At 42.1% G+C, this 13,049-nt stretch overlaps 1 protein-coding gene across 5 annotated transcripts; it reads right to left on the bottom strand.

Moving 5' to 3' along the window:
• Nucleotides 1–9,028: 9,028 nt before the first annotated feature.
• LOC135551733 (protein DEK-like) lies at nucleotides 9,029–12,552 on the bottom strand. 5 transcript variants are annotated; one of them, XM_064982940.1, is made up of 9 exons: nucleotides 12,096–12,549; nucleotides 11,808–11,966; nucleotides 11,574–11,693; nucleotides 11,235–11,417; nucleotides 10,962–11,120; nucleotides 10,698–10,850; nucleotides 10,365–10,571; nucleotides 10,106–10,276; nucleotides 9,029–9,780 (listed from the first exon to the last, which is right to left on the bottom strand). In XM_064982940.1, exons 1-9 carry the CDS (start codon nucleotides 12,112–12,114, stop codon nucleotides 9,656–9,658), a joined length of 1,296 nt encoding a protein of 431 aa, XP_064839012.1. In that variant the 5' UTR covers nucleotides 12,115–12,549; the 3' UTR covers nucleotides 9,029–9,655. The 5 variants fall into 5 exon arrangements, with proteins under 5 accessions (XP_064839012.1, XP_064839011.1, XP_064839010.1 ...); XM_064982939.1 differs by having other exon boundaries at nucleotides 11,538–11,693; nucleotides 12,096–12,547; XM_064982938.1 differs by having other exon boundaries at nucleotides 10,106–10,267; nucleotides 11,235–11,693; nucleotides 12,096–12,552.
• Between the last annotated feature and the right edge of the window lie 497 nt (nucleotides 12,553–13,049).

Genomic DNA, 13,049 nt, shown 5'->3' with positions numbered 1-13,049 from the left:
TTTGTGACAGGGCTGAAATGCAGTGGAAATATTTTTGGGTGATTCAGTTCATTTGCATGGCAAAGAGAGACTTTGCAGTTAATTGCAATTCATCTGATCACTCTTCATAACATTTGGGAGTGTATGCAAATACAAACTGAGGCAGCAGACTTTGTGAAAATGAATATTTGTGTCATTCTCAAAACTTTTGGCCAAGACTGTAAATGAGAACTTGTTCTCAACTGGCCTACCTGGTTAAATAAAGGTGAAACAAAAAAATAACAAAATAAATACTACAGAACCTGGTAATTTTAGAGCTAATGTGGATTGTAATATTCTTACTAAAACCCTTGTGATACACTTAGAGAAGGCACTACCTAATATTATACATAGTGTCTACGTAGGATTTATTAAGAACAGGACCTCAACTGATAATATGAGGAGGCTCTTACATCTCATGTGGTTAAACCGCATAAATATAGCTCCTACATCTGCTGTCTCCTAAGATGCTGAGAAGGCATTTGACAGGGTAGAGTGGGCTTTTCTCTTAAGAACCTTAGAAAAATTTGGCTTTGGGCCTGACTTTTGTAAATTGATAGGGGTCCTCTATTCCAATCATAAAGCAACAGTACTTACAAATGTAATTGTCTGCTTTCTTTTGTCTTTCTAGAGGTATAAACAGTGTGAAATGGCTGGCTAGTTAGCGGGGTGCCGCTAATAGCGTTTCAATCAGTGACATCACTCACTCTGAGACCTTGAAGTAGTTGTTTCCCTTGCGCTGAAAAGGGCTGTGGCTTTTGTGGCGCGATAGGGAACAATGCTTCGTGGGAGGCAGTTGTTGATGTGTGCAGAGGGTCCCTGGTTCAAGCCCAGGTAGGGGTGAGGAGAGGAATGGAAGAAACCCTGTTACAGAGGCACAAGGCAGGGTTGCTCCCTCTCCCCTCTCCTGTTTTCCATTTAGAGCCTCTTGTGACAATGATAAGAACAGATCCAGGATTTAATATGAATATGTGCTCACCAAAGGATGTAAGATGCTTGGCTTTACCAGATGTTAAATTTATCATTTGAAATGGCTGAATTGGGAAAGCATTGGAACTAAGTTATCCTTTCACCGCTGTTGATACTCTGTCACATAGTCCTACAGGGGAGAGGTCTGTTGATACTCTGATGTCTGTTGAAACTCTGTGGTCTGTTGATACTCTGTCACATAGTCTTACAGGGGAGAGGTCTGTTATACTCTGTCACGTAGTCCTACAGGGGAGAGGTCTGTATATACTCTGTCACGTAGTCCTACAGGGGAGAGGTCTGTTGATACTCTGTCACGTAGTCCTACAGGGGAGAGGTCTGTTGATACTCTGTCACGTAGTCCTACAGGGGAGAGGTCTGTTGATACTCTGTCACGTAGATACTCTGTACATAGTCTTACAGGGGAGAGGTCTGTTGATACTCTGTCTCTGTCACAGGTAGTCTGTTATAGTCCTACAGGGGAGAGGTCTGTTGATACTCTGTCACGTAGTCCTACAGGGGAGAGGTCTGTTGATACTGTCTAGTCTTACAGGGGAGAGGTCTGTTGATACTCTGTCACATAGTCGTACAGAGGGAGAGATACTCTGTCTGTAGTGATACTCTGTCACATAGTCTTAGGTCACTCTGTCACGGAGAGAGGTCTGTTGATACTCTGTCACGTAGTCTGTACAGGGAGAGGTCTGTTGATACTCTCTGTCACTGTAGTCCTACAGGGGAGAGGTCTGTGATACTCTGTCACGTATACTCTGTGATACTCTGTCACGTAGTCAGGGGAGAGGTCTACTCTGTAAATAGTCATACAGGGGAGAGGTCTGTTGATACTCTGTCACGTAGTCCTACAGTCCTACAGGGGAGAGGTCTGTTGATACTCTGTCACGTAGTCGTACAGGGGAGAGGTCTGTTGATACTCTGTCACGTAGTCGTACAGGGGAGAGGTCTGTTGATACTCTGTCACATAGTCCTACAGGGGAGAGGTCTGTATATACTCTGTCACGTAGTCGTACAGGGGAGAGGTCTGTTGATACTCTGTCACGAAGTCGTACAGGGGAGAGGTCTGTTGTACTCTGTCACGTAGTCCTACAGGGGAGAGGTCTGTTGATACTCTGTCACGTGGTCATACAGGGGAGAGGTCTGTTGTACTCTGTCACGTAGTCCTACAGGGGAGAGGTCTGTTGATACTCTGTCACATAGTCGTAGTTACAGGGGAGAGGTCTGTTGATACTCTGTCACATAGTCCTACAGGTCTGTTGGGGAGAGGTCTGTTGAAACTCTGTCTGTCAGGGAGAGGTCTGTTACTCTGTCACGTAGTCCTACAGGGGAGTCTGTTGATACTCTGTCTGTCTTGATACTCTGTCACGTAGTCTTACAGGGAGAGGTCTGTTGATACTCTGTCACGTAGTCTTACAGGGGAGAGGTCTGTTGATACTCTGTCACGTAGTCCTACAGGGGAGAGGTCTGTTGATACTCTGTCACGTAGTCGTACACTCTGTCACGTAGGGAGAGGTCTGTGATACTCTATACTCTGTCACGTAGTCCTACAGGGAGAGGTCTAGTTGAAACTCTGTCACGTAGTCCTACAGGGGAGAGGTCTGTTGATACTCTGTCACATAGTCTTACAGGGGAGAGGTCTGTTGATACTCTGTCACGTAGTCCTAGGGGAGAGGTCTGTTGATACTCTGTCACGTAGTCCTACTGGGAGAGGTCTGTTGATACTCTGTCACGTAGTCTACAGGGGAGAGGTTGATACTCTGTCACAGGGGAGAGGTCTGTTACTCTGTCACGTAGTTACAGGGGAGAGGTCTGTTGATACTCTGTCACATAGTCATACAGGGGAGAGGTCTGTTGTCGTAGTACAGGTCTGTTGGGTCTTACAGGGGAGTGGTCTGTTGATACTCTGTCACGTAATCTTACAGGGGAGAGGTCTGTTGATACTCTGTCACGTAGTCCTACAGGGGAGAGGTCTGTTGATACTCTGTCACGTAGTCCTACAGGGGTGAGGTCTGTTGAAACCCCAGATCTGTGCCTCGACACAATCCTGTCTCAGAGCTCTACAGACAATTCCTTAGACCTCATGGCTCGGTTTTTGCTCTGACATGCACTGTCAACTGTAGGACCTTATACAGACAGGTGTGTGCCTTTCCAAATCATGCCCAATCAATTGAATTTACCATAGGTGGACTACAATCAAGTTGAAGAAACATCACAAGGACACTTTATCTGGACGTGGTTCGTCAGGACCTCCACCAGCCGAAGCTAAGTAGAAACATTAACATGATGCCTTCTAATTGCAGTCGATGTACTCATAATATACAGGAGAACGATCGCCTTATGGCGAGGATAGCTGTGCTGCAACCCCAGCTGCAATCGTTAGGCAAGGGTAATTTCAGTGTAGGAAGGAGGGAAATGCTGTAGGAATGCTCAACTGGTTCTACCCATTAAGCAGCGAGTCAGAGTCAGAAGCCTCCCATCATTAGCTCTGACAAATTGAAAACAATAGTCATTGGCGACTCCATTACCCGCAGTATTAGACTTAAAACTAATCATGCCGCGATCATACACTGTTTACCTGTGGACTGGGTAGTGGAGAGGGTAGTAAGTTTTAAGTTCCTCGGCGTACACATCACAGACAAACTGAATTGGTCCACCCACACAGACAGCATCGTGAAGAAGGCGCAGCAACGCCTCTTCAACCTCAGGAGGCTGAAGAAATTCGGCTTGTCACCAAAAGCACTCACAAACTTCTACAGATGCACAATCGAGAGCATCCTGGCGGACTGTATCACCGCCTGGTACGGCAACTGCTCCGCTCACAACCGTAAAGCTCTCCCGAGGGTAGTGAGGTCTGCACAACGCATCACCGGGAGCAAACTACCTGCCCTCCAGGACACCTACACCACCCGATGTCACAGGAAGGCCATAAAGATCATTAAGGACAACAACCACCCGAGCCACTGCCTGTTCACCCCGCTATCATCCAGAAGGCGAGGTCAGTACAGGTGCATCAAAGCTGGGACCAAGAGACTGAAAAACAGCTTCTATCTCAAGGCCATCAGACTGTTAAACAGCCACCACTAACATTGAGTGGTTGCTGCCAAGACACTGACTCAACTTCAGCCACTTTAATAATGGGAATTGATGGGAATTGATGTAAAATATATCACTAGCCACTTTAAACAATGCTACTTAATATAATGTTTACATACCCTACATTATTTATCTCATATGTATACATATATACTGTACTCTATATCATCTACTGCATCTTTATGTAATACATGTATCACTAGCCACTTTAAACTATGCCACTTTGTTTACATTACTCATCTCATATGTACAGTGCCTTGCAAAAGTATTCGGCCCCCTTGAACTTTGCGACCTTTTGCCACATTTCAGGCTTCAAACATAAAGATATAAAACTGTATTTTTTTGTGAAGAATCAACAACAAGTGGGACACAATCATGAAGTGGAACGACATTTATTGGATATTTCAAACCCTTTTAACAAATCAAAAACTGAAAAATTGGGCGTGCAAAATTATTCAGCCCCCTTAAGTTAATACTTTGTAGCGCCACCTTTTGCTGCAAGAACATGAATATTAAAAGTATCGCGTGTGAGCATACGCCATTAAGACATGATGGGGAACAGAGGACTAAATATGTGTGGGATGGTTTGGGGAATGAAAACCAGGTGTGTATGGAACAAGACAAAACAAATGGACATATGAGAAATGGAGCGGCGATGGCTAGAAAGCCGGTGACGCCGATCGCCGAACGTCACCCGAACAAGGAGAGGAGCAGACTTCGGCGGAAGTTGTGACAGAAAGACAGTACCGTGCAGTATCGAAGAGCCCTCACTGCTGCTCGATCATCCTATTTTTCCAACTTAATTGCGGAAAATAAGAACAATCCAAAATGTATTTTTGATACTGTCGCAAAGCTAACTAAAAAGCAGCATTCCCCAAGAGAAGATGTCTTTCACTTCAGCGGAAATGAATTCATGAACTTCTTTGAGGAAAAGATCATGATCATTAGAAAGCAAATTATGGATTCCTCTTCAAATCTGCGTATTCCTCCAAAGCTCAGTTGTCCTGAGTCTGCACAACTCTGCCAGGACCTATGATCAAGGGAGACACTTAAGTGTTTTAGTACTATATCTCTTGACACAATTATGAAAATAATCATGGCCTCTAAACCTTCAAGCTGCATACTGGACTCTATTCCAACTAAACTACTGAAGGAGCTGCTTCCTGTGCTTGGCCCTCCATTGTTGAACATAATACACGGCTCTCTATCCACCGGATGTGTACCAAATGTTCTGTCCAAACTCACTAAATGTGGCAGTAATAAAGCCTCTCTTGAAAAAGCCAAACCTTGACCAATAAAAATATAAAAACTACTGGCCTAAATCGAGTCTTCCATTCCTCTCAAACATTTTTGAAAAAGCTGTTGTACAGCAACTCACTGCCTTCCTGAAGACAAACAATGTATACGAAATGCTTCAGTCTGGTTTTAGACCCCATCATAGCACTGAGACTGCACTTGTGAAGGTGGTAAATTACCCTTTAATGGCGTCAGACCGAGGCTTTGCATCTGTCCTCGTGCTCCTAGACATTAGTGCTGCTTTTGATACCATTGATCACCACATTCTTTTGGAGAGATTGGAAACCCAAATTGGTTGACACGGACAAGTTCTGACCTGGTTCAGATCTTATCTGTCGGAAAGATATCAGTTTGTCTGTAGATGGTTTGTCCTCTGACAAATCAAATGTAAATGTTGGTGTTCCTCAAGCTCTGTTTTAGGACCACTATTGATTTCACTATATATTTACCTCTTGGGGATGTCATTCGAAAACATAATGTTAACTTTCACAGCTACGCAGATGACACACAGCTGTACATTTAGATGAAACATGGTGAAGCCCCAAAATTGCCCTCGCTGGAAGCCTGTGTTTCAGGCATAAGGAAGTGGATGGCTGCAAAGTTTCTACTTTTAAACTCTGACAAAACAGAGATGCTTGTTCTAGGTCCCAAGAAACAAAGAGATCTTCGGTTGAATCTGACAATTAATCTTGATGGTTGTTCAGTCGTCTCAAATAAAACTGTGAAGGACCTTGGTGTTACTCTGGACACTGATCTCTCTTTTGACGAACATATCAAGACTATTTCAAGGACAACTTTTTTCCATCTACGTAACATTGCAAAAATCAAACATTTTCTGTCCTAAAATGATGCAAAAAAATTCATCCATGCTTTTGTCACTTCTAGGTTAGACTACTGCAATGCTCTGCTTTCCGGCTACCCGGATAAAGCACGGAATGAACTTCAGTTAGTGCTAAACACAGCTGCTATAATCCTGACTAGAACCAAGAAATTTGTTCATATTACTCCAGTGCTAGCCTCACAACACTGGCTTCCTGTTAAGGCAAGGGCGGATTTCAAGGTTTTACTGCTAACCAACAAAGCATTACATGGGCTTGCTCCTATCCTATCTTTCCGATTTGGTCCTGCCGTACATACCTACACGTACGCTACGGTCACAAGACGCAGGCCTCCTAATTGTCCCTAGAATTTCTATACAAACAGCTGGAGGCAGGGCTTTCACCTATAGAGCTCCATTTTTATGGAATGGTCTGCCTACCCATGTGAGAGACGCAGACACGGTCTCAAACTTTAAGTCTTTATTGAAGACTCATCTCTTCAGTAGGTCCTATGATTGAGTCTGACCCAGGAGTGTGAAGGTGAACGGAAAGGCACTGGAGCAACGAACCGCCCTTGCTGTCTCCCTTGCTGTCTCTGTTCCCAATCCCAACGGGGATTCTCTGCCTCTAACCCTATTACAGAGGCTGAGTCACTGGCTTACTGGTGCACTTCCATGCCATCCCTAGGAGGGGTGCGTCACTTGAGTGGGTTAAGTCACTGATGTGGTCTTCCTGTCTGGGTTGGCGCACACCCTTGGGTTGTGCCGTGGCGGAGATCTTTGTGGGCTATACTCGGCCTTGTCTCGGGATGGTAAGTTGGAGGTTGAAGATATCCCTATAGCGGTGTGAGGGCTGTGATTCGGCAAAGTGGGTGGGGTTATATCCTGCCTGTTTGGCCCTGTCTGGGGGAAATCATTGGATGGGGCCACAGTGTCTCCTGACCCCTCCTGTCTCAGCCTCCAGTATTTATGCTGCAGTAGTTTATGTCCTGAGGGTCTAGGGTCAGTCTGTTATATCTGGAGTACTTCTCCTGTCTTATCCGGTGTCCTGTGTGAATTTAAGTATGCTCTCTCTAATTCTCTTTCTTTCTCTCTCTCTCGGAGGACCTGAGCCCTAGGACCATGACCCAGGACTACCTGGCATGATGACTCCTTGCTGTCCCCAGTCCACCAGGCCGTGCTGCTGCTCCAGTTTCAACTGTTCTGTTAGTGGCTATGGAACCCTGACCTGTTCGCTGGACGTGCTACCTGTCCCAGACCTGCTGCTTTCAACTCTCTAGAGACAGCAGGAGCGGTAGAGATACTCTCAATGATCGGCTATGAAAATCCAACTGACATTTACTCCTGAGGTGCTGAACTGTTGCACCCTCGACAACTACTGTGATTATTATTATTTGACCATGCTGGTCATTTATGAACATTTGAACATCCCTACCTTTCTAGGGAGTTTTTCCTAGCCACCGTGCTTCTACACCTGCATTGCTTGCTGTTTGGGGTTTTAGGCTGGGTTTCTGTACAGCACTTTGAGATATCAGCTGATGTAAGAAGGGTTATATAAATAAATTTGATTTGATGATTGATGGAAACAGGATGCACCTGAGCTCAATTTCGATTCTCATTGCAAAGGGTCTGAATAAGGTATTTCCATTGTTTTATTTGTTTTATTAAATTAGCAAAATGTTCTAAAAACCTATTTTCACTTTGTCATTATGGGATATTGTGTGTAGATTGATGAATACATTTTATTTTTTTAAATACATTTTATAATAAGGCTGTAACATAACAAAATGTGGAAAAAGTCAAGGGGTCTGAATACTTTCCAAAAGGCACTGTATACTGTAGCTAAGAAATTAAGTGTATGTTGTGTAGTAAGCTGTTAGTAACCCATGTATCTCACACTAATAATTTGGTCCATGTCCTTACTCGCTCATGTCTTAATCGAAATGACGGATTGCGTTTTGTCTGCTCGTCTTCCCCTTATGCCATTTCAATTGTCATTAGAAACCACATTTGTTTAAGCAAGTCAGCAATATCGCCCTTGTTTTTGTTTTAAGCAGTAAATGAGGCTGAATGAACTGTTTCACTGCCAGACAAGGCTCCACTGGGGTACCTGGGGTAGCAGTGGTAAGGTGTTGGGACTCTGCTGTTGGGACAGCTTTATGTAGGCCCTAACAGATTGTGGGCACTGTTTGTCACCGTTATAGTGCAATTAATGTATTGTTTAGTGTTGTGTTGTGGCATTGCTGGCATGCATCCCACTAATTTGTTTGGAGTTTGCCCCACCAAGATGTACATGCTAAAATTGACACTGGAGGGTTTCCAGTCCCCAGTTCCCTTTAACATTGTTTCAACTGACACAAAATGTGCCCCTCATTTTACAGATGCTGTCTCAATGATACAGATGCTGTCTCAATGATACAGATGCTGTCTCAATGATACAGATGCTGTCTCAATGATACAGATGCTGTCTCAATGAAGACTGGACTTCTTTGCCGATTATCTCCCATAGAAGTGAAGGCGTGTTCCATTGGGAATGACTGACATCACACATTTTCCTAAAAAGACAAAAACAGCCAGCAGGACTTAAAACTATTCTGTCTGACTAGATTATTGTATGATACATTCATAGTTTTTTTTTGGAACGAAGTGTATATTTTTGTACTGAATCTATGTTAATACCTCATGTTTAGCAATTCAAAAATACCTTAATAATGACAGTCAAACTCAAGAACATTGCATCAGTGTTTGCAAAAAAGAAAAATAGGTGCTGTGTCTGTTGGTGGTCTTTAAAGCATACTTTATGCCCATTGAAACAAGACAAAATGGGAAACTTCTGTTCTTTTAATAAAATTGTTGAAAACAAATCAATTCATGAATAATAATACAACAAAAGAAATGTAATCTCACAATTGAATGGCAGCGCCCTTATACTTGGACTGAAACAAGAACATTTACAATGTATAGTACTGCTTCCAGGGATGGCCCATACCAGCCAAAAGGAATACGGAGGAGGAAGGTATTGCATTCGATCACACAAATGTACTCTATAATTCCTTATGCTGGAGACAGTATTGGCAACAATTAAAAATTTGACATATTGAGTGAGTCAAAATTTGCATGGTTATAAATATGCTATAGACATGAAACCACCAGCATCCAAGTGGTAAAAAAATATTTTTAAAAATTATAAAAAAAGTTACAAAATTTAAAACACTAAAAAATTCTAACATGAAAATAGTGATTCCAGATCACCAAAATATTTAGACAATTCACATATTTCTTTTCACCATAACACTGTAAACTCATGCAATAAAAAAAATGGGGTTATTGTGTCAGTAACAATTGTGCCATCTTCCCGGCAAATTTGTTACTCAACGTTTTCCCAAAACAAAGTCACTATTCCAGTATCTATAATATCCCTTGAACACGACTTTGGGTTTCCAACCATCTTTATCAAAGGTTCATCGTAAGGGCAGTTTGTGACTTATTTTCCTTCTCTGCCATAGTTTCTGGTGAAGAATGCGGGGGATTCGTGACCATCTTTATCAAGAGTTCATCATCGGAGTTCTCCTTATCCCCTGGCAAATAAATAAACAACTATAGGTGCTCTGCATAATTTTTGTATTTATTTTACCTTTATTTAACTAGGCAAGTCAGTTAAGAACAAATTCTTATTTTCAATGACGGCCTAGGAACAGTGGGTTAACTGCCTGTTCAGGGGCAGAACGACAGATTTGTACCTTGTCGGTTACTAGTCCAACGCTCTAACCACTAGGCTACCCTGTCGCCCCTGATAGGTAGAGAATAGCCGATTTCAATGTTATCTATCAAACAGTGCAGCTGCAGACTATGTCAAAGATATTCCATTTGGGAACGGAAATATACAATAAGAGGAATTCTTACCTGCACTTCTTTTACCAGTGTTTCCCACGTTGTCTCTATAGTTATCTTCCAAGACTTCTTTAGTGTCACATCTCTCCAGAATCACCATTAGGCTCTTCATTTGTGGATTTCTCACCATCTTTTTCCTCAAGGGCTCATCGTCTGAGCTGTCATCCAAAGACCCTGATAAAGCTATACAAATGATCAACTATTGCATAAAACAAGACAACCTATTTTATTCTAAGGTGTATTTTGGATTGTGCTGAAAAATAATTCTCACCTTCACGTGTTCTTTGAACAACTTTGGTGGTCCGTCTGATGACTGCTTTGTTCATAATGTCTGGTCTCGTCTTCTTTCTGGCTCCCACAGTCTTTCCTGATACGCTCCTCTTCTTTAATGGTGTCGTGGTCTTCTTTACAGCTTTAAGGGGCTTCTTGACTAGATTTATCAAGGGCTTATCATCCGAATCAGAACTCACTTCTTCCTCTGACAATTAAAACAGGATGAAGCGAAAATATTAGAGAAATTTAACGACCCAAATTCAGCGACCCAACCTGATCTGCCAGGATATTGTGCAATAAAATTGAAAAAGTGCTTTGCAGAATTAGTTACCTCGGCTCATTTTCCCTTCACTTTTATTACAGTTGTTGCTGTTTGATTCCTTAGTGACACACCTCGTCAGTATTTTACTTTCAGTCTCTTTAGATGGAGACTTCTTGGTCAGATTTATTAATTGCTCATCATCAGAGCTGTCATCTGAGGTCTCTGATCATGCAATCAGAAAACAAAACATTTGAATTAGAAACAAGGATACAACTCTCCAAAATATTATGTCACGGTGAAAGCATGGAGCCAAGAGGCGATATGTATTCTCACCTATACTCCTGTTGTGTTTTTTAAAAACTTTTCTGTGCTTTTTAATGCCAGGTGTTTTTCTGGCTGTAGTGGTGGGTGTCTTCGTTCGCATTTGTGTCTTGAGTTTGTCAACCATGTTAATCAGGGGCACGTCATCTGAGCTGTCACCTGATGATGAATCTAGTTACATAGAAGAACAAATATGAAGAGGAAAGCAAGTTTAGTCCCGCTAAATCCATTTAGCTAATTTCTGTATTTATATTCTAAATACAAGATTTGAGGAACTAGTCTCACCTGTGCTTATTTTATTAGTGTTCTGTGAGCTATTTCTGCGCTTCTTCACATCGTTCACCTCTCTGGCTGTGTTGAAGGGTCTCTTTTTGAATGGCAATGATGTCTGTTTAGGGATCTTTCTAACCATGTTTATCAAGGGCTCATCGTCTGAGCTATCATAGGAGTCCTCATTCTGGGTTGAACCTACAATTATGACAAAGACTAAATAAATTGATACCTCCTTCCATTCAGAATAGTATTGTGTGGGTTTGTGTGTGTGTTGTACAATATTCAGGGCATAGCCTACATGAGAGGGGTTCCCACCTGTGAATTTGTTGTTTGTCTTCTTGATGCCATTACCTGTTCCTCTTTTGATATCAGTAGTCCCTGGCCTCTTTGCTTGTACAGTGGCTTTTTTAGCTCTGGAAAGTTTATTCAGCAACTTCGTCAAGGGCTCATCATCTGAGGTGTCATCCAACCCTAATCACATAAACAGTGAATATGATGATAAACAATATATAATCATAAATATATAATTAGAAATATATTTAATAGGTGTTTAAAGGTTTTAATTTCACTGTAGTGTTTGCTCACCAGAATCTTTTCTAGTGCTATTCTTTGACTCAGGTTCAGGTTGTCGGTTCTGGTCTTTTTCACCCTGAGTCCCATTGTGTTCAATGTGCTGCGGCTTCTTCTTTACTAATGCAATTAGGGGTTCATCATCGGAGCTGTCATCCAAGGACTCTAACGGTACTGCCAGAAAACATGTTAAAAGAATACAACTGCTAGCTATAAGACACTGCATATGTTCGGGGGGCATATCGTTAGGGTCCTTGGATGACTTGTCTAATTAAATAAAGGTTAAATAAATAAAATATTCACCTGTGCGTGTCTCCACCATGTTTTGACTTCCACTTCTTCTGCTCAATCTGAAGCTCAAGTTAAAATGCGCGAGGATAATACACAAAAATTGAATACTCAAATAACACACTAGTATGTAAATATAGCTAGCGATTTACTCAACAAGTAAAAACCTTGATCCGCCGATTGCCTTTCCAAGATATGCAAGACTGCAAGATGTCAATTTCCTTTTGTTTACACTTGCTAGAAGCACCGAGCTCTGCGCTAGAACAGAGAGGAAAATGAGGAGCGAGAGATTTTACTCCACCTAAAATCTTTCCACGAAATAAACCCACTAAGTGAGGAATTTTTGTATGTAATTGTATGTAAAAAAAAAAAACAATTATTGCTCATTTACTACCTGAGGCTTATTTGATCGAATAGAAGTTTCGAAATGGTTAGGTTGAATGCACTGATATAAGTAGACCTACGTGGCATTTCGGAAACGACTTTATATTGCAATTGTGCCTGTTGTCATAGAGATTGATAGAGGACTAATCATAGATAGCATAGCCATTGCCATTGTTGGATTCCGCCATTTTAAGGTATCCAACTGGGAGGGGATTCCAATAAGTTGTGAGCAATCAGCCAATGTAAAAGAAGAAAATTGACTACTTAAAAAATTGAGATAGCCCCAATGGCGCTGCCCATGCTGTCACAGACGCTATACAAATATGAGTCCTCTATCTATCTCTATGGCATGTTGTTCTGCCTTGTCATTGGCTACAAGGGTCCCACCTGATGTCACCGCCTCACGTCTGCCTTCCATCTTTGAGGACATGTAATTCCATTTTTAGAGCGGTCACTTGACTATCTTGTCAATCTAAATGACAATCTTCGACAAGAAGTCTCGATGTCCCTATTTGATGACGTCATGGTCCAGCATTTTGTGTTCAATATTGAAACTACTGGGAGCCTACTTGTAAATGAAGAGGG

The sequence above is a fragment of the Oncorhynchus masou genome, chromosome 13 (genome assembly GCF_036934945.1).
Source record: "Oncorhynchus masou masou isolate Uvic2021 chromosome 13, UVic_Omas_1.1, whole genome shotgun sequence".
NCBI lineage: Eukaryota > Metazoa > Chordata > Actinopteri > Salmoniformes > Salmonidae > Oncorhynchus > Oncorhynchus masou.
The sequence above is the reverse complement of the archived record's forward strand: the minus strand, read 5'-3'. Positions and strand labels throughout refer to the sequence as shown.

Excerpts from the sequence above, each read along its gene's own strand:
- LOC135551733 (XM_064982936.1), bottom strand. Across the intron at positions 11,121-11,234 it reads CACTAATAAAATAAGCACAG|ATTCATCATCAGGTGACAGC; the intron begins GTGAGACTAGTT and ends CTATGTAACTAG. Across the intron at positions 9,781-10,105 it reads CACTGGTAAAAGAAGTGCAG|GGGATAAGGAGAACTCCGAT; the intron begins GTAAGAATTCCT and ends TTTATTTGCCAG.